Genomic DNA, 23,140 nt, shown 5'->3' on the forward strand with positions numbered 1-23,140 from the left:
CATATATGTATGTATATATATGTGTGTATATATGTATGTGTATATATACATACATACATATGTATGTATGTACATATGTATGTATATATATATATGTGTGTGTCTATTTATCTAGTTTTTTCAGCAAAATGAATAGTGGCATGCATTTTACTGCACAAAAATCCCAATTCAAAGTATAAAATTGCATCATGTAAACACATTCAAACTATACTGATGGCATATATGGGCTGAAAATACGTTTATTTTGTATTTATTTTTTTGGCATTTTTACTCCTCATCACTCTTATAAAACGATTTCTTCACGTTTCCACTGGATGTGCTCCAAATCAGAAATGCAGTCGTTCCAGTGACAGTTAAAATCCTCAAAGTCTTTAATATTCCTGTTTCAGCCTGCAAAAAAATAAAAGAAATAAATAAAACATGTCACACGTGTCACCCGCACGTAACTTTCTCTAATAATACAATTGCACTCCTAATGCAAACAAACTTGCTTATTTCAAACTTTTAACCTTTTTTTTTTTTTTTAGAAAAAAACAAAAACTAAACAACTCACGGCACAGTCAGTCTCCTTCTCTGTGATTGGCCGCCTGCTCTGCGGGCCTCCCTGATTGGCCGCCCGCCCGTGTCACGTGACGCCGGCACAGGGCCTAATAGTCGGGCTGGGAAAACAAGTTTGCAGACTTGTGTTGATGAGCTCGCAGCGCGCAGGAACTCACGCAACGCAACGCAGCTTTTTCGCCCTTTTTCCCCCCTGCGGGTTGTCCATCAATTCCCGGGAAAGGGTCAGGTTTTTTTTCTCTTTTTTTTTTCTCCTCCTCCACTTTTCGGTGAACTTTTTACCCGCTTTTTGACTTTTTTTTTTCCTTCCCCCCCCCTCCGCGAGAATGTACAGCATGATGGAGACCGAGCTCAAGTCCCCTCTCCCGCCGCAGCCCAACTCGGGCCCCGGGGGCCCGGGCTCCAAGGGGGGCGGCGGCGTGAGCGACCAGGAGCGGGTCAAGCGGCCCATGAACGCCTTCATGGTGTGGTCCCGCGGCCAGCGGCGCAAGATGGCGCAGGAGAACCCCAAGATGCACAACTCGGAGATCAGCAAGCGGCTGGGCGCCGACTGGAAGCTGCTGACGGACGCCGAGAAGCGGCCCTTCATCGACGAGGCCAAGCGGCTGCGCGCCATGCACATGAAGGAGCACCCGGACTACAAGTACCGCCCGCGCCGGAAGACCAAGACCTTGCTGAAGAAGGACAAGTACTCGCTGCCGGGCGGGCTGCTGGCCCCCGGCGGCAACGCGGGGCCCAACCCGGTGCAGGTGGGCCAGAGGATGGACAGCTACGCGCACATGAACGGCTGGAGCAACTACTCGCTGATGCAGGAGCAGCTGGCCTACCCGCAGCATCACGGCATGAGCGGCCCCCAGATCCAGCAGATGCACCGCTACGAGATGGCCGGCCTCCAGTACCCCATGATGTCCACGGCGCAGACCTACATGAACGCGGCCTCCACGTACAGCATGTCCCCGGCGGCGTACACGCAGCAGGCCGTCGCCGTCAGCGCCGCGGGCGGTGGAGGCGCAGGGGCGGGTGGTGGCGGCGGCGGCGGCGGTGGCGGCCCCGGGCACATTATGGGCCTGGGCTCCATGTGCAAGACCGAGCCCAGCTCGCCGCCGCCCGCCATCACGTCGCACTGCCAGCGGGCCAGCCTGGGGGACCTGAGGGACATGATCAGCATGTACCTGCCCCCCGGCGGGGACAGCGCGGAGCACTCGGCCCTGCAAGGGAGCCGGTTACACAGCGTGCACCCGCACTACCAGAGCGCGGGGACGGGCGTCAACGGGACCCTACCTCTCACCCACATCTAAAAAAATAAAAAAAAAGACTTTTCAAAATAAAATAAAAATAAAAAGTACTTGGATACTTGAACTTGGTTGCTGTAAAGAATTCCCACAATATCGCAATATTTCTTTCTCCTTGCTCGGGACTGAAGACTGAAGTTCGAGTCCGGCAGAGTTAAAAAAAAAAAAGAAGAAAAAAAGGCAGTTGTGTTATTGTGAGGATGAGTTGAAGCAATCAAATTGGACTCCTACATATTAAATATTGCCATGTTTTCCTCTGTTGTGAAAAAGGGGCAAGAGGCTGTTTATTTCACAATTCACGTTTACACTTCATTTGTGTAAAGGCGAAGGGTAAAATTGGACTCCTACATATTAAATATTGCCATGTTTTTCTCTGTTGTGAAAAAGGGGCAAGAGGCTGTTTATTTCACAATCCACGTTTACACTTCATTTGTGTAAAGGCGAAGGGTAAAATTGGACTCCGTTGTGAAAAAGGGGCAAGAGGCTGTTTATTTCACAATTCACGTTTACACTTCATTTGTGTAAAGACGAAGGGTAAAATTGGACTCCTGCATATTAAATATTGCCATCTTTTCCTCCGTTGTGAAAAAGGGGCAAGGGGCTGTTTATTTCACAATTCACGTTTACACTTCATTTGTGTAAAGGCGAAGGGTAAAATTAGACTCCTACATATTAAATATTGCCATGTTTCCTCCGTTGTGAAAAAGGGGCAAGAGGCTGTTTATTTCACAATTCACGTTTACACTTCATTTGTGTAAAGGCGAAGGGTAAAATTGGACTCCTACATATTAAATATTGCCATGTTTTCCTCTGTTGTGAAAAAGGGGCAAGAGGCTGTTTATTTCACAATCCACGTTTACACTTAATTTGTGTAAAGGCGAAAGGTCAAATTGGACTCCTGCTTATTAAATATTGCCATGTTTTCCTCTGTTGTGAAAAAGGGCAAGTGCAGGCCTCGTGAAGAGGCTGTTTTATTTCAGAAAAAAACCCAACACAATTCATGTTTACACTTCATTTGTGTAAAGGCGAAGGGTAAAATCAGACTTCTGCATATTAAGTAATGCCATGTTTTCCTCTGTGTGAAAAGGGCAAGTGCAGGCCTCGTGAAGAGGCTTGTTTATTTCACAATTCATGTTTACACTTCATTTGTAGAAACTTGTAGACCCTCTTTCCTCCTCCTCCATCGCCCTTTCTTGTCTCTTATAGCTCGACATGACATGTTAAGACTGTGCGGGTCGCAAACGCAAGTTTTATTTATAGTTTCCCTTCCTTTCTTTATAGCTTGAGATCGCAATGTTTTTTGTTTTGTTTTGTTTTTTGTCAAGTGGAGGGGAAAAACATTTTGTTTTGTACAATTCTGTGCTGTTTTTATGTTGTCGTCGTCATTGTTTTTCGCCAGTGTCACATTTACCCATTCTTCTGAGCTGGAAAGAAAAAGGTTTTATTTAAACTGACCATATTTTAAGACCATCCTCTATTCTTAAATGCTGAATAAATTTGTAAGAAAGTATGAACTCAGACTCTTGTCTTTTATTTTGAAAACGTGTTGTGAGAGTATATAGTTGTCATTGCTATTGTTGTTCTGTTGTTATTGCGTCGTAATCTGCTGTCTTATACTATAATTATATCTCTTAACAATATTGCCATGTGCAATAATTACATCACTTAACAATATTGACATGTTTGTATGAATAATTACACCACTTAACGATATTGACAAATCACAATGCATGACGTCCCATTTATAGTCAATAAAAACATTTTTTAATTCCCTTTAATACACGACTTAAATGCTCAAAGCTCAAACTTTATTGGTTTTAGTCCGACAGCTACACACAAAATAATGAACAAATGCGTGTATTGTGAACATATGTCATGAAAAAACAACATGTGCCACTTAAACATGCAAAGTTGTTCCCTGGGGAACCTCAAATGTGACGTACGCTCATTACTGTCTATAAGTTGGCCAAAAATTTTTAAGCAAATATGGCGTAAACATCTGTAAAAATATGGTTCGAATCGCTTTGCACGTTGAATTAATGACACAATTCAACATTTGAGGTGGTTGATTTGACTTAGTGTAGCTTTAACGACGCTGAGGCCTCCTGCTGTGTGCACTGGATTTTGGCATAAATGAGCTCCGGCCACCAAAGAGGGTTTTTTTTTTTTTTTTGCGGGCCTTCCCACACTCTCCTTTTAGGGGATCTTGATCCACAGCAGCCCGGATTAGCCCCCGCACACCTTTGTGGAGGGGGGAGATTACCCGGACCTCCCTGCATTCACCGGCCTGGAGTCTTAAGTCAGTCCAGTGTTGCCAGCAGCCGGCTCCTAATCACACTCCGACTCAGTTTTCTTTTTTTTTTTTGGTAATTAAGCAGCTTTCGCCTCACCCTTTGCCGCTCTGTGTGACGAGACTTGGATGCGGTCAGTCCGACGTGTCCGTATGTGGCGCTGTTGGGGGAAAAATAACCTTTAATGGCCACTTTTTGGTGTGAAAAACCAGAAACTGGTTTTAAGGCTGAGGGTGACATCACCAATGAAGACTTCTCAGCCACTCCCACGACTGAAAATAGTGCAAAGTATCCACACCCACTAGGTAAATGGATTTAGTCATTTTGAAGTCATCAATCTCAATCAGATCTGGATCAAAACATTCCAACCTTTGACCCTACTTAAAACACATTTCCCTAAAAGCAGTTATTGGCTGGCAGTAATTTTATTTTTAACTAATCCAAATTGACAATTAAAAATGTGTAAACAGGAAACAGGCTAAATGGGGTTTTAAATGTCAAGGTCATCAATATGATTCAGATCCAGATCAAAACTGGATTGAAGCATTCCAACCTTTGGCCCTACTTAAAACACATTTCCCTAAAATCAGTTATTGGCTGGGTGTGATTTTGTTTATCAAAAATCTAAATTGATAATTAAAATGTGTAAACAGGAAACAGGCTAAATGGGATTTTGAATTTCAAAGTCATCAATCTGAATCAGATCTGGATCAAAACATTCCAACCTTTGACCCTACTTAAAACACATTCCCCTAAAATCAGTTAAGAATTGACTGAGTGTGATTTTGTTTTTCACAAATCTCGATTGACAACTAAAATGTGTAAACAAAAAACAAGGTAAATAGGATTTCTAGTTTTAAAGTCATCGATATCAATGCGATCCAGACCAAAACTGGATTGAAGCATTCCAACCTTTGACCCAACTTAAAACACATTTCCCTAAAATCAGTTATTGGCTGGCTGTGATTTTGTTTTTAACTAATCTAAATTGACAATTAAAAATGTGTAAACAGGAAACAGGCTAAATGGGATTTTGAATTTCAAAGTCATCAATATGAATCAGATCTGGATCAAAACATTCCAACCTTTGATCCTACTTCAAATTTGTTTTCCCTAAAATCAGTTAAGAATTGGCTGAATGTGATTTTGTTGATCAAAAATCTAAATTGATAATTAAAATTTGTAAACAAGAAACAAGGTAAATAGGATTTTTAGCTTTAAAGTCATCAATCTGAATCAGATCTGGATCAAAACATTCCAACCTTTGACCCTACTTAAAACACATTTCCCTAAAATCAGTTAAGAATTGACTGAGTGTGATTTTGCTTTTCACACATCTCGATTGACAATACAAATTTGTAAACAGGAAACAAGGTAAATAGGATTTTTAGTTTTAAAGTCATCAATCTGAATCAGATCCGGATCAAAACATTCCAACCTTTGACCTTACTTAAAACACATTCCCCTAAAATCAGTTAAGAATTGACTGAGTGTGATTTTGTTTTTCACACATCTCGATTGACAATTAAAATTTGCAAACAAGAAACAAGGTAAATAGGATTTTTAGTTTTTAAAGTCATCAATATGAATGCGATCCAGATCAAAACTGAATTGAAACACTCCAACCTTTGACCCTACTTAAAACACATTTCCCTAAAAGCAGTTATTGGCTGGCTGTGATTTTGTTTTTAACTAATCCAAATTGACAATTAAAAATGTGTAAACAGGAAACAGGCTAAATGGGGTTTTAAATGTCAAAGTCATCAATATGATTCAGATCCAGATCAAAACTGGATTGAAGCATTCCAACCTTTGACCCTACTTAAAACACATTTCCCTAAAATCAGTTATTAGCTGGGTGTGATTTTGTTTATCAAACATCTAAATTGATAATTAAAATGTGTAAACAGTAAACAGGCTAAATGGAATTTAAAATTCATCAATATGAATCAGATCTGGATCAAAACATTCCGACCTTTGACTCTACTTAAAATTTGTTTTCCCTAAAATCAGTTAAGAATTGGCTGAGTGTGATTTTGTTTATCAAAAATCTCAATTGATAATTAAAATGTGTAAACGGGAAACAGGCTAAATGGGATTTTAAATTTTAAAGTCATCAATATGAATCCGATCTGGATCAAAACATTCCAACCTTTGACCCTCCTTAAAATTTGTTTTCCCTAAAATCAGTTAAGAATTGGCTGAGTGTGATTTTGTTTATCAAAAATCTAAATTGATAATTAAAATGTGTAAACGGGAAACAGGCTAAATGGGATTTTAAATTTTAAAGTCATCAATATGAATCCGATCTGGATCAAAACATTCCAACCATTGACCCTACTTCAAATTTGTTTTCCCTAAAATCAGTTAAGAATTGGCTGAGTGTGATTTTGTTGATCAAAAATCTAAATTGATAATTAAAATTTGTAAACAAAAAACAAGGTAAATAGGATTTTTAGATTTAAATTCATCAATATGAATGCGATCCAGATCAAAACTGAATTGAAGCATTCCAACCTTTGACCCTACTTAAAACACATTTCCCTAAAATCAGTTATTGGCTGGCTGTGATTTTGTTTTTAAGTCATCCAGATTGACAATTAAAAGGTGTAAACAGGAAACAGGCTAAATGGGATTTTAAATTTCAAAGTCATCAATATGATTCAGATCCAGATCAAAACTGGATTGAAACATTCCAACCTTTGACCCTCCTTAAAATTTGTTTTCCCTAAAATCAGTTAAGAATTGACTGAGTGTGATTTTGTTTTTCACAAATCCAAATTGACAATTAAAATGTGTAAACAGGAAACAGGCTAAATGGGATTTTCAATTGTAAAGTCACCCATATGAATCAGAACATTCCAACCTTTGACCCTACTTAAAACACATTCCCCTAAAATCAGTTAAGAATTGACTAAGTGTGATTTTGTTTTTCACAAATCTCGATTGACAATTAAAATGTGTAAAAAAGAAACAAGATAAACATGATTTTTAGTTTTAAAGTCATCAATATGAATGCGATCCAGATCAAAACTGAATTGAAACACTCCAACCTTAGACCCTACTTAAAACACATTTGCCTAAAATCAGTTGTTGGCTGGGTGTGATTTTGTTTTTAATAATCCAAATTAACAATTAAAATGTGTAAACAGGAAACAGGCTACATGGGATTTTAAATTTTAAAGTCATCAACATGATTCAGATCCAGATCAAAACTGGATTAAAACATTCCAACCCTTGACCCTACTTAAAACACATTTCCCTAAAATCAGTTAAGAATTGACTGAGTGTGATTTTGTTTTTCACAAATCCAAATTGACAATTAAAATGTGTAAACAGGAAACAGGCTAAATGGGATTACATTTTCAAGTCATCAATATGAATCAGATCTGGATCAAAACATTCCAACATTTGACCCTACTTAAAACACATTTCCCTAAAAACAGTTAAGAATTGACTGAGTGTGATTTTGTTTTTCACAAATCTCAATTTACAATTAAAATGTGTAAACAAGAAACAAGATAAACAGGATTTTTAGTTTTAAAGTCATCAATATGAATGCGATCCAGATCAAAACTGAATTGAAACACTCCAACCTTAGACCCTACTTAAAACACATTTGCCTAAAATCAGTTGTTGGCTGGGTGTGATTTTGTTTTTTATAATCCAAATTGATAATTAAAATGTGTAAACAGGAAACAGGCTAAATGGGATTTTAAATTTTAAAGATAGCAATATGATTCAGATCCAGATCAAAACTGGATTAAAATATTCCAACCTTTGACCCTACTTAAAACACATTTTCCTAAAAGCAGTTAAGAATTGACTGAGTGTGATTTTGTTTTTCACAAATCCAAATTGACAATTAAAATGTGTCAACAGGAAACAGGCTAAATGGGATTACATTTTCAAGTCATCAATCTGAATCAGATCTGGATCAAAACATTCCAACCTTTGACCCTACTTAAACACATTTCCCTAAAATCAGTTAAGAATTGACTGAGTGTGATTTTGTTTTTCACAAATCTCGATTGACAACTAAAATGTGTAAACAAGAAACAAGTTAAATAGGATTTTTAGTTTTAAAATCATCAATCTGAATCAGATCTGGATCAAAACATTCCAACCTTTGACCCTACTTAAACACATTTCCCTAAAATGTGTGATTTTGTTTTTCACAAATCTAAATTGACGATTAAAATGTGTAAACAGGAAACATGATCCATGGGATTTTTTTTATTTTAAAGTCATCAATATGAATCAGATCCAGATCATAACTGAATTAAAACATTCCAACATTCCAACATTTCCCTAAAATCAGTTAAGAATTTGCGAAGTGTGACTTTGTTTTTTAACTAATCTAAATTGACAATTAAAATACGTAACCAGGAAACAAGGTAAATGGAATTTTTAGTTTTAAAGTCATCAATCTGAATCAGATCTGGATCAAAACATTCCAACCTTTGACTCTACTTCAACACATTTCCCTTGAATCAGTTAAGAATTGACTGAGTGTGATTTTGTTTTTCACAAATCTAAATTGACAATTAAAATGTGTAAACAGGAAACAAAGTAAATGGGATTTTTAGTTTTAAAGTCATCAATATGAATCAGATCTGGATCAAAGCATTCCAACCTTTGACCCTACTTAAAAAACAAATTTCCCTAAAATCAGTTAAGAATTGGCTGAGTGTGATTTTGTTTATCAACAATCTAAATTGATAATTAAAATGTGTAAACAGGAAACAGGCTAAATGGGATTTTAAATTTTGAAGTCATCAATATGAATCAGATCTGGATCAAAACATTCCAACCTTTGACCCTACCTAAAACACTTTTCCCTAAAATCAGTTAAGAATTGACAGGGTGTGATTTTGTTTTTCACAAATCCAAATCGACAATTAAAAAATGTAAACATAAACAAGCCTGTGCTGAATGGGAGTTTTCATTTAAAAGTGATCAATCTGATTTACATCTGGATCAACACTGGATTAAAACATTCTAAACTTTGACCCTAACTAAAACACTATTCCCTAAAAGCCGTTAGGATTTGGTCTGTTACAAATCTAAATTGACAATTAAAATATGGCAAGATACATGGGATTCTTTAATTTTAAAGTCATCAATGTGAATCAGATCCAGATCAAAACTGGATTAAAACATTCCAATATCTGACTCTACTTAAAACACATTTTCCTAAAAGCAGTTAAGAATTGGCAGAGTGTGATTTTGTTTTTCACAAATTCAAATTGACAATTAAAAAATGTAAACACAAAACAAGCCTGTGCTGAATGGGAGTTTTCATTTAAAAATGATCAATCTGATTTAGATCTGGATCAAAACTGGATCAAAACATTCCAACCTTGGACCCAAGTTAAAAAGATATTTCCTTAAAATCAGTTACAATTTGTTTTTTCACTAATCTAAATTGACAATTAAAATGTGTAAACAGGAAACAAGATACATGAGATTTTTAATTTTTAAAGTCATCGATATGAATCTGATCCAGATCAATACTGGATTAAAACATTCCAACCTTTGACCATACCTAAAACATATTTACCTAAAATAAGTTAAGAATTGACTGATAGTTATTTTGTTTTTCACAAATCCAAATTGACATTGAAAAAAATGTAAACAAAAAACAAGCCTATGCTAAATGGGAGTTTTCATTTAAAAAAACAATTCCCTAAAATCAGTTAGGATTTGTTTTTTTACAAATCTAAATTGACAATTAAAATGTGTAAACAGGAAACAAGATACATGGGATTTAACATTTTTAGAGTCATCAATATGAATCAGATCCAGATCCAAACTGGATTAAAATATTCCAACCTTTGACCCTACCTAAAACACATTTACCTAAAATAAGTTAAGAATTGACTGGGTGTGATTTTGTTTTTCACAAATCCAAATTGACAATGAAAAAAATGTAAACACAAAACAAGTTTATGCTAAATGTGAATTTTCATTTAAAAGTGATCAATCTGATTTAGATCTGGATCAACACTGGATCAAAACATTCCAACCTAGTAAAAAACACATTTCCCTAAAACCAGATTAGTTTTTTAATGGGTTTGATTTAGTTTTGTCACAAATCCAAGCGGTTTATTCCAAACTGTAGTCAGCAAACTGGAATCAGACACAAACATCAAGGCTCCGCGTTCCAAAATTTGGATTGTCATTGTCAAATCTCGGAAGTCAATTAATCTTTAATCCTTTGATTGGAACTGGTCTTTGTTCACACGCACACACACACACACACACACACACACACACACACACACACACACACACACACACACACACACACACACACACACACACACACACACACACACACACACACACATTCTTGTATTTGTTACCTTCTTGAGACCTCCGAAAAATAGCCTACCCCTAGTGTTATGATAAAAGTCGTAATTTTACTCAACGCAAGTCAAAATTTTACAAGAAAAACTGAACATTTGTGCAATATTATGATAAAAGTTGGAGTTTTAATCAATAACAGTCGCAATTTTATAAGAAAAGCTTAACATTTTGGCAATTTTATGAAAAGAGTCGTAATTTTACTCGACAAAAGTCACAATTTTATAAGAAAACTTTAACATTTTGGCTTTATAATAATAATCGGAATTTTACTTGACAAAATTATGACAAAAGTCGTAATTTTACTCAAAACATTACACTATTTTACAAGAACAACCAAATAAATTGGCAATATTGTGATAAGTTATTACAGTATGTCTCTATATACATATTTATTAAATTTTTTTAAAATAATTTTGGCCAAAGGGGGCGCATTTCAATTTCCTACACACACTTGTTATTACATATGTTGACCAGAGGGGGAGCACTTTTAATTCTTACACACACTAATTATTTTATATGTTGGCCAGAGGGGGAGCGTTTCAATTTCTTACACACACTTGTTATTACATATGTTGGCCAGAGGGGGAGCACTTCTAATTCTTACACACACTTGTTATTTCATATGTTGACCAGAGGGGGAGCGTTTCAATTTCTTACACACACTTGTTATTACATATGTTGGCCAGAGGGGGAACACTTATAATTCTTACACACACTTGTTATTTCATATGTTGACCAGAGGGGGAGCACTTTTAAAACCGACACACAGTCAATTTGAAAAATTCCCTTATTTTTGGTATTTTTATTTTTTATTATTAATTTTGGCCAAAAAGGGCGCATTTCAATTTGTTATGCACACTTGTTATTTCATATGTTGTCCAGAGGGGCCGCACTTAAAATTTTTACACACACTTGTTATTTCATATGTTGACCAAAGGGGCAGCACTTTTAAAACCGATACATAGTCAATTTGAAAAACCCCGCCTTTTTGGGACCACCTTAATTTTGATCGAGTTCCCCACCAGGGGTGCAAATGAGATCTACATTTTTTCGTAATGTGCTTAAGGCCGATGACAAACGCACTTTGGGCAACCCAGCTGTAGAATCTAACTGTCAATGGCCACTATAGTCTTAGTACCGTAGTGTATTTGTTCATCCTATGGTCACATATGGGATGCGGGTTGTCTTACGTCAGCACCGGGAGTCGTAAAATCAGCTGTTCACCTGGAGGGGTTTTTTGGGGAATGAATAGGGAAGTCCTTCTTTAGCTGCCGTCTTTTCTATCATATATTGCTGCCAATGTTTACTTTTGTATGCACATTAAATCAAAAAAAAAAATCCTGACTTTGGAGCAATGTTCACAGACGCTAGTATTTAGCTCTCTATTAGATGCAATGGTTTTCTGTATTGGGACCATGATTTCGGGCCTAACGAGTTCACCGGTCCTCATATGGAAGCTACTTTTCCTTGTTGATGTCTCAAGAAGGGTAGAAATACAAGAACACACACACAAATACAAACATCGAATGTGCTTGTAAATCGGTTCACTCTGCGTTCACACTGGCATCACAGGTGTAGATAGAATCCCGATTGTGTGTGAGGAGATTAAAAAAAACTCTGAGCTAGTTTGCATATTTATGATCACTCGTTGACTCTACGTAAAAACACATTTCCCTAAAACAAGTTAAGAATTGGCTGAGTGTGATTTGGTTCTTACTAATCTAAATCGACAATCAAAAACTGTAAACACAGAACAAGCCTATGCTAAATGGGATTTTTCATTTTAAAGTGGTCAATCTGAATTTGATCTGGATCAAAACTGGTTCAAAACATTCCAACCTTTGACCCTACCTAAAACACATTTCCCTAAAACCGGTTAGGATTTGGTTTTTCACAAATCTAAATCGACAATTAAAATGTGTAAACACAAAACGAGCCTATGCTAAATGGGAGTTTTCATTTAAAAGTGATCAATCTGATTTGGACCTGGATCAAAACATTCCAACCTTTGACCATACTTAAAATACAAAATAAGTTAAGATTTGTCTTTTCACAAATCTAAATCGACAGTTAAAATGTGTAAACAGGAAACAGGCTAAATGGGATTTTTAATTTCAAAGTCTTCAATGTGAATCAGATCCAGATCAAAATTAGATTAGAAAATCCCAACCCTTTACCTTGCTTAGACACATTTCCCTAAAATCAGTTAGGAATTAAATGGGTGGGATTTTGTTTTACACAAATTGATGGGTAGTTTGCATACTGTATAATGCATATGTTTCTTTTTGACTGTACTTAAATGTATAATAGACTGTATTTATATTATTCACATGTGAATAATGCTGTATAATAGATTGTATTTATATTATTCACATGTGGATAATGCTGTATAAAAGACTGTATTTATGTTATTCACACGTGAATAATGCCGTATAATAGACTGTATTTCTGTTATTCACATGTGAATAATGCTGTATAATAGACTGTATTTATATTATTCACATGTGAATTATGCTGTATAATAGACTGCATTTATATTATTCACATGTGAATAATGCTGTATAATATACTGTATTTATGTTATTCATATGTGAATAATGCTGTATGATAGATTGTATTTCTATTATTCACATGTGGATAATGATGTATAGTAGACTGTATTTATGTTATTCACGTGTGAATAATGCTGTATAATAGACTGTATTTATATTATTCACATGTGAATTATGCTGTATAATAGACTATATTTATATTATTCACATGTGAATTATGCTGTATAATAGACTGTATTTCTATTATTCACATGTGAATAATGCTGTATAATAGACTGTTTTTATGTTATTCACATGTGAATAATGCTGTATAATAGAGTGTATTTATGTTATTCACATGTGAATACTGCTGTATAATAGACTGTAAAGCATTATTCACATGTGAATAATAGAAAAATAGACTGTATTTCTATTATTCACATGTGAATAATGCTGTATAATAGACTGCATTTATATTATTCACATGTGAATAATGCTGTATAATAGATTGTATTTATAGTATTCACATGTGAATAATGCTGTACAATAGACTATATTTATATTATTCACATGTAAAAAAAATACCCAAGTGTTTATTGTTTATTGTGAGCGAACTGTGGTGCTGATATTACCCCCAGGGATCAATAAAGCACTTTCTATTCTATTCTAATCTATTCTACTTATGCTCAATCGTCCGTTTGATTGTTTTCATGTTGTTTTACCACCAAATTAAAAGTCTTTTTCCTAACGAGACCCGCCAGATCGTGAGCTTCAACTTGCCGCACACAGAAACGAACAAACCTGCAATTTCCGAGTGACTTCATGGTTGTGTGATCGTGCTCCAATTAGGCAAACACACATGAGAACCTCTACCTGGGAGGAGGTAAACCTGACTAATTGTGTGCAATTATCCAATTGTGTACAAGATAAATGTGTGCGTGTGCGATTGAATGTCCCAGCATGCAATTGGGGGATTGGGGGGTTGTGACCCCCCACGACCCCCCTCGCCTGAGTACCCAGAGGGCCTCTCTCTCTTCCTGGGTGCCCACTCAGCAAGTGCAGGCCTATCCCACTTCCATCTGCCTATGACCTCACGGCCCCTGTTTGTTTAACCCCCCCCCTCTCCAAAAACCAACCTAATTATAGCCCGGATTCAGCAGATTCCTCCCCGGTGCCTTGCACCGCCTCCTGCAGGCGTTATGTCACAGCACGCCCGGTGCGATCCTGCGTCACGGTGCTGTGTTGGAAAAAGTCATTAGAGCAATGCGCCCTGTTGCCACGGTGACGTCAGCGGCCCGGCCGGTCGAGCAGGCGGTGTGAGGACACACCTTGACGCTGTCTAACGTGGGATCTCCTGCCGGGGAAGGTGTCACGGCCGACTTCTGAACAGGGGCTGGGATCTCCTAGGAGGGGCGACCTGGCGGGGGGGCTGGGGGGTTTGAGTGTCCAGTCCTGAGTGGGTCTTGTGTGACGGTCCTCAGATTGACAGCGGCGAGCAGTGTGTGTGCGCGGGGGTTAATCTCCCTGAACCGGGGCAGATGTTGTTAACGAGCTCCTCTCAGGTCCGCTCCCTGCGTGGGAAAGTGGCGTCAAATCCTCCAGGGGTCAGGGGCTCAGTCCTTCTCCCAGTTTCACTCCCGAAACTTCACGCTACGCTTTTGATTTTATTTTGAAAAAAACAAAAAAAAACACCTCGCGCGAAGACGCTCGCAGACACTCGTTATTATTGGCGGCTGCCGCCTTGCGCTACCGCTCCAAAGGCCAGGGTGTCGCCACCCCAGAACCGGACTCCGCCCAGCGGCGACCTGCTCGAGCCAGATCTCAGAGAATCCAGTCTAACACACAAAAAAAAAGTGATTTCACGTCTTCAAATGTACAAAACCCAACAGCAGTGTAGTTGGCATAGAATACAATGATTTGCAAATACTTTTCAACTTATATTCAATTGAATAGACTGCAAATTATCATTAACTTAGAATTTAATGGCAGCAACATGTTGCAAGAAAGTTGGCATAGGGGCATTTTTACCACTGTGTTACATGGCCTTTCCTTTTAACAACACTCAGTAAACGTTTGGGAACTGAGGAGACACATTTTTGAAGTGGAATTATTTCCCATTCTTGCTTGATGTACAGCTTAATTTGTTCAACAGTCTTTTTTTTGTGGTATTTTAGGCTTCATAATGCACCACACATTTTCAATGGGAGACAGGTCTGGACTACAGGCAGGCCAGTCTAGTACCCGCACTCTTTTACTATGAAGCCACATTGATGTAACACGTGGCTTGGCATTGTCTTGCTGAAATAAGCAGGGGCGTCCATGATAACATTGCTCGAATGGCAACGTTTGTTGCTCTAAAACCTGTATGGACCTTTCAGCATTAATGATGCCTTCACAGATGTGTAAGTTACCCATGCCTTGGGCACTAATACACCCCCATACCGTCACAGATGCTGGCTTTTCAACTTTGCGCCTATAACAATCCGGATGGTTCTTTACCTCTTTGGTCTGGAGGACACGACGTCCACAGTTTCCAAAAAACAATTTGAAATGTGAACTTGACCACAGAATACTTTTACACTTTGCATCAGTCCATCTTTGATAAGCTCGGGCCCAACTAAGCCAGCGGCGTTTCTGGGTGTTGTTGATAAATGGCTTTGGCTTTGCATAGTAGAGTTTTAACTTGCACTTACAGATGTCGCGACAAACCGTAGTTACTGACTGGTTTTCTGAAGTGTTTTCTGAGCCCATGTGGTGATATCCTTTACACACTGATGTCGCTTTTTGATGCAGTATAGCCTGAGGGATCAAAGGTCCGTAATATCATCGCTTACGTGCAGTGATTTCTCCAGATTCTCTGAACCTTTTGATGATATTACGGACCGTAGATGGTGAAATCCCTAAATTCCTTGCAATAGCTGGTTGAGAAATGTTGTTCTTAAACTGTTGGACAATTTTCTCACGCATTTGTTGACAAAGTAGTGACCCTCGCCCCATCCTGTCCACCTGTGGGATGTTCCAAATAAGTGTTTGATGAGCATTCCTCAACTTTCTCAGTCTTCTTTGCCACTTGTGCCAGCTTTTTTGAAACATTGTTGCAGGCCTCAAATTCCAAATGAGCGAATATTTGCAAAAAATAACAACGTTTTCCAGTGTGAACATTAAATATCTTGTCTTTGCAGTCTATTCAATTGAATATAAGTTGAAAAGGATTTGCAAATCATTGTATTCTCTTTTTATTTACCATTTACACAACGTGCCAACTTCACTGGTTTTGGGTTTTGTACTTGGTTGTCATGGGAAACAGGCCGGATGCCCGACTTTGGTGGGTGTCGTCTAAAACTACCATATTTTACGGACTATAGCGAGTCTACTGACAGATATAAGTTAGAAGTGTGCGCTACTTTGTGTTAGAAATGGCAACCAACGAGGATGAATGTCGAACAACAAGAGGATGGAGAAAAAGGAGGATCTTATTGACTAAGGTGCGGGATTAATGCAGATCCCAAATACACATCAGCAGTTACCAATAGGTAAGAAAAGTTGGTTTTGCATAATATTGCGAAACAAAACGCCAAATAATATGTCTGCTAATAGGTGCCATTTTGGGGTACTTATACACAACCCATAATAATACCGTATGTTGAAGCACAGTACGTCTGACTATGGTAGCCCTAATGCGCTGACAATCCATCAAGCGGTGTGGCTTCGTACCTTCTCAAAGTCGCACTAAAACATTTTGACAGTGTTCTATATACTTAATGAAACTTCAAAGTTTTGGCGTTGCTCGCTGGTGTTGTTTATTGAACAGGCGTCAACCTGCAGTCCACATGTATCTCTTATGCGTGACTGTCATCTACTGGTCACACTTATCATGACACCGTGTAACCATCTTAAGCTCTAATCTAGCATTCGGGCAAGAAAAAACTCAACCCAATGAGAAATAAAATTGCTTCGAGGACGGTAAGCACAACCATAATTAATGCATGCATAAGGCGCACCAGGTTATAAGGCTCACTGCCGATTTTGAGAAAATTAAAGAATTTTAAGTGTGCCTTAAAGTCCGAAAAATATGGTGACTAATCTAGTACACATTGGTGAGCTGGTGCAGGACAACTTCTTGGACTGGCTTACTGATGTCGACTTCCTTTGTTTTCACTTTATGGAACTGTGCATGCTAACATCGAGACCATTTTGGGGCCACATTGTGTCCACTTTGGGGCCACATTGGAGCCACATCGGGGCCACTTTGGGGCCACATTGGGGCCAAATTGGGGATACTTCGGTGCCACACTGGGGTCACGATGGGGCGTGGCTCGGTTGGTACAGCAGCTGTGCCAGCAACTTGAGGGTTGCGGGTTCGATCCCCGCTTCCGCCATCCCAGTCACTGCCGTTGTGTCCTTGGGCAAGACACCCACCTGCTCCCAGTGCCACCCACACTGCTTTAAATGTAACTTAGATAATGTGGTTCACTATGTAAAGCGCTTTGAGTCCCTAGAGAAAAGCGCTATATACATATAATAAAAATAAAAAAATACATTGGGGACACATTGGGGCCACTTTAGGGCCACATTGGGGCCACTTTGGGGCAACATTAGGGCCACTTTGGGGCCATTTTGGGCCCACACTGGGGACACATTGAGACCACTTTGGGACCACATTGGGGACACATTGAGGCCACATTGGGGCTACATTGGGGCCACTTTGAGGCCACTTTGGGGCCATACTGGGGCCACAATGGGGACACATTGTGGCCACATTGAGGCCAGTTTGGGGACACAATGGGGACATATTTGGGACACATTGAGGCCACATTGAGGACACATTTGGGTCACTTTGGGGCCACAATACTTTGGGACACATTGGGGACACATTGGGGACACTTTGGGGACACTTTAGGGCCACTTTGGGCCACTTTGGGACCATTTTTGGCCCACATTGGGCACACATTGAGGCCACTTTGGGGCCATATTGGGGCCACATTGTGGCCACTTTGGGGCCAAATTGGGGCCACAATGGGGACACATTATGGACACATTGGGGCCACATTGGGGATACATTGAGGCCACATTGGGGCCACATTAGGACATTGGGGCCACTTTGGGGACACAATTGGGCCACTTTGGGGCCAAATTGGGGTCACAATGGGGACACATTGGGGCCACATTGTGGACACGTTGAGGCCAGTTTGGGGACACAATGGGGACATATTGGGGACACATTGGGGCCACATTGGGGACACATTTGGGACACATTGAGGCCACATTGAGGACACATTTGGGCCACTTTGGGGCCACAATACTTTGGGACACATTGGGGACACATTGGGGACACTTTGGGGACACTTTAGGGCCACTTTGGGCCACTTTGGGACCATTTTGGGCCCACATTGGGGACACATTGAGGCCACTTTGGGGCCATATTGGGGCCACATTGTGGCCACTTTGGGGCCAAATTGGGGCCACAATGGGGACACATTAGGGACACATTGGGGACACATTTGGGACACTTTGAGGCCACATTGGGGCCACATTTGGGCCAAATTGGGGACACAATGGGGACATTAGGAAACATTCGGGCCACATTGGGGGACACATTGGGGCCACATTGGGGACACATTTGGGCCACATTGAGGCCAAATTGGGGCCATTTGGGGCCACTTTGGGGCCAAATTAGGGCCACAATGGGGACACATTGGGGACACATTTGGGACACATTGAGGCCACATAGGGACCACATTGGGGACACATTCGGGCCACATTGGGGACACATTTGGGCCACATTGAGGCCAAATTGGGGCCATTTGGGGCCACTTTGGGGCCAAATTAGGGACACATTCGGGCCACATTGGGGACACATTTGGGACACATTGAGGCCACATTGTGACCACATTGGGACCACATTGAGGCCACATTGGGGCTACATTGGGGCCACTTTGAGGCCACTTTGGTGCCATGTTGGGGCCACTTTGGGGCCACAATGGGGACACATTGGGGACACATTGGGGCCACATTGGGGACACATTTGGGCCACTTTAGGGACACATTGGGGTCACATTGGGGCCACTTTGGGGCCACATTGGGGCTTTTGCACGTGTATACTGGAGTCAGATGAAAATCACATTTGACTTGCAATCAGCTAGCTGGATAAAAAACAGATTTTGCGTGCACATCATGGAAACAGAATATAATTCAGTGCTCATTCGCAAGTCTTTCCTTTGCAGGCTAACACTGTAAAACAACAAAAGGTGCATTTTGGTCGAATCCAGGTCAATACTGCCATGCTTTTATTTTGAAGCATCACCCGAGAATGAGGAAGTTGACCAGTTTGTGATATTCAGTTTTTTTTTTTCCAATGTTACACAACCCACCATGTCTGAAAAGGAGTAGGAAGAAGACCAGCTTATTTATTATTTCCCATCTCAGAAGTTACTGGTCACTCCTGTGTTTCACACGCACCGAGTGGAGAGTGTGGAATAGTCACGGTAATCCACCTTGGAAATAACCTTTTCAGAAAGAAATAATAACACAAATAAAAAAATGGACAGCAATATATGTCAGTAATGAATAAATGTACAATAAATATACAGCAGTTTGATTGGTTGAGTGACAGCTTATAAACCTCCAACACTTTTACTTTGAAATTAATTGATATCAATTTAATCGATGCTTGCCTCCCCAAAACAGCTCAATTTTAACATTATTGTGAAAATACTGAACACGTCAACAAAAGCATCCAACATCCTTCACAAGTTGAGTTACTTTTTACACTGTTCATGGTACACATGATATTTAAGTCAAGTATCAAAAGTATCGATGTTTAGATTTGATCATCGATACTAGGGCAGAAAGATCTGCCATCAGCAGTATCGATATTTCAGTATCGATCTGCACATTGTTAGTCCAAGTGTCACTATTTAGCAACTCTCCAACCACTCAATGGAATGGAACCTTATGTGAAACCTACACACCTGTATCCCAACAATATACACCTGCATTCCAACAATATACACATTTACCCCAACAATATACACCTGTATCCCAACAATGTTGTTGTTGTTGTTGGGATAAAGGTGTATATTGTTGGGGTAGACGTGTATATTGTTGGGATACGGGTATGTATTGTTGGGATACAGGTATATATTGTTGGGGTAAATGTGTATATTGTTGGAATGCAGGTGTATATTGTTGTGATACAGGTGTGTATTGTTGGGATTCAGGTGTATATTGTTGTGATACATGTGAGTATTGTTGGGATGCAGGAGTGTATTGTTGGGATACAGGTCTTTATTGTTGGGATACAGGTGTATATTATTGGGCTAGAGGTGTATATTGTTGGGATACATGTGTGAATTTTTGGGATACAGGAGTATATTGTTGGGATACAGGTGTATATTGTTGGGATACATGTGTATATCGTTGGGATACAGGTGTATATTGTTGGATACAGGAGTATATTGTTGGGATACAGGAGTATAATGTTAAGATTCAGGAGTATATTGTTGGGATACAGGAGTGTATTGTTGGGATACAGGAGTGTATTGTTTGGATTCAGGTGTATATTGTTGGGATACATGAGTATATTGTTGGATACAGGAGTATATTGGTGGGATACAGGAGTATAATGTTAAGATTCAGGTGTGTATTGTTGGGATACGGGAGTATATTGTTGGGATACATGTGTATATTGTTGGATACAGGAGTATATTGTTGGGAAACAGGTGTATATTGTTCAGACACAGGTGTATATTGTTGGGATACAGGAGTATATTGTTGGGGTACAGGTGTATATTGTTGGGATACAGGTGTATATTGTTGGGGTACATAATAATAATAATAATAATGACTGGGATTTATATAGCGCTTTTCTAAGTACCCAAAGTCGCTTTACATGTAGAACCCATCAATCATTCACACCTGGTGGTGGTAAGCTACTTTCATAGCCACAGCTGCCCTGGGGTAGACTGACGGAAGCGTGGCTGCAATTTGCGCCAACGGCCCCTCCGACCACCACCTATCATTCATCATTCAGTTCACCGGTGTGAGTGGCACCGGGGTCAAAGGGTGAAGTGTCCCGCCCAAGGACACAACGGCAGCGATTTTTGGATGGTAAGAGGCGGGGAGCGAACCTGCAACCCTCAGGTTTCTGGCACGGTTGCTCTACCCACTACGCCATGCCGCCCCTGTATATTGTTTGGATACAGGTGTATATTGTTGTGATACAGGTGTGTATTGTTGGTATACGGGAGTGTTTTGTTGAGATACAGGTGTATATGGTTGGGATAGAGGTGTGTATTGTTGGGATACAGGTGTACAGTATATTATTGGGCTAGAGGTGTATATTGTTGGGATACAGGTGTGATTTTTGGGGATACAGGTGTATATTAGTGGGGTACAGGTGTATATTGTTGGAATACATGTGTATATTGTTGGGATACAGGAGTGTATTGATGTGATACAGGTGTATATTGTTGGGATACAGGAGTGTATTGTTGTTATACGGGTGTGTATTGTTGGGATACAGGAGTATATTGTAGGGATACAGGTGTATATTGTTGGGATACAGGTGTGTATTGTTGGGATGCAGGTGTATATTATTGGGCTAGAGGTGTATATTGTTGGGATACAGGTGTGAATTTTTGGGATACAGGTATATATTAGTGAGGTACAGGTGTATATTGTTTGGATCCAGGAGTATATTGTAGGAATACAGAGTCTATTGTTGAGATACAAGAGTATATTGTTGAGATACAGGCGTGTATTGTTGGGAAACAGGTGTATATTGTTGGGATACAGGTGTATATTGTTGGGATACAGGAGTATATTGTTGTGATACAGGTGTATATTGTTGGGATACAGGAGTATAATGTTAAGATTCAGGTGTGTATTGTTGGGATACAGGAGTATATTGTTGTGATACAGGTGTGTATTGTTGGAATACAGGAGTATATTGTTGGGATACAGGAGTATATTGTTGGGATGCAGGTGTGTATTGTTGAGATGCAGGTGTGTATTGTTGGGATACAGGAGTATATTGTTGGGATACATGTGTATATTGTTAGGATACAAGTGTATATTGTTGGGATGCAGGTGTGTATGGTTGGGATACAGGTGTATATTGTTGAGATACAGGTGTGTGTTGTTGGGATACAGGTGTATATTTTTGGGATACAGGTGTGTAATGTTGGGATACAGGAGTATATTGTTGGGATATAAGAGTATACTGTTGGGATACAGGTGTACATTGTTGTGATACAGGTGTATATTGTTGGAATACAGGAGTATATTGTTGGGATACAGGAGTATATTGTTTGGATACAGGAGTATATTGTAGGAATACAGAGTATATTGTTGAGATACAGGAGTAAATTGTTGAGATACAGGTGTGTATTGTTGGGATATAAGTGTATATTGTTGGGATACAGGTGTATATTGTTGGAATACAGGTGTATATTGTTGGGATACAGGAGTATAATGTAAGATTCAGGTGTGTATTGTTGGTATACAGAAGTATATTGTTGGGATACAGGAGTATATTTTTGGGATACAGGTGTATATTGTTGGGATACAGGTGTATATTGTTGGGATACAGGAGTATAATGTTAAGATTCAGGTGTATATTGTTGGGATACAGGTGTATATTTTTGGGATACAGGTGTGTATTGTTGGGATACAGGTGTATATTGTTGGGATACAGGTGTACATTGTTGTGATACAGGTGTATATTGTTGGAATACAGGAGTATATTGTTGGGATGCAGGTGTATATTGTTGGTATACAGGAGTATATTGTTTGGATACAGGAGTATATTGTAGGAATACAGAGTATATTGTTGAGATACAGGAGTAAATTGTTGAGATACAGGTGTATATTGTTGGGATACAGGTGTATATTGTTGGGATGCAGGTGTGTATTGTTGGGATAGAGGTGTATATTGTTGGGATACAGGTGTATATTGTTGGATACAGGAGTATATTGTTGGGAAACAGGTGTATATTGTTCGGATACAGGTGTGTATTGTTGGGATACATGTGTATATTGTTGGGATACAAGTGTATATTGTTGTGATACAGGTGTGTATTGTTGGGATACAGGT

The 23,140-nt window shown here is 39.3% G+C and overlaps 1 protein-coding gene across 1 annotated transcript; it reads left to right on the forward strand.

Moving 5' to 3' along the window:
• The first annotated feature begins 563 nt into the window (after positions 1 to 563).
• On the forward strand, positions 564 to 3,364 carry sox3 (SRY-box transcription factor 3). The gene has a single exon (XM_061978679.2). The coding sequence runs from the start codon at positions 885 to 887 to the stop codon at positions 1,854 to 1,856; it is 972 nt and encodes a 323-aa protein (XP_061834663.2). The 5' UTR covers positions 564 to 884; the 3' UTR covers positions 1,857 to 3,364.
• The last annotated feature ends 19,776 nt before the right edge of the window (positions 3,365 to 23,140 follow it).

Source organism: Nerophis lumbriciformis, linkage group LG36 (assembly GCF_033978685.3).
Source record: "Nerophis lumbriciformis linkage group LG36, RoL_Nlum_v2.1, whole genome shotgun sequence".
Lineage (NCBI taxonomy): Eukaryota > Metazoa > Chordata > Actinopteri > Syngnathiformes > Syngnathidae > Nerophis > Nerophis lumbriciformis.

Coding starts and splice junctions, on each gene's coding strand:
- sox3 (XM_061978679.2), top strand. CDS start 885: ATGTACAGCATGATGGAGACCGAGCTCAAGTCCCCTCTCCCGCCGCAG.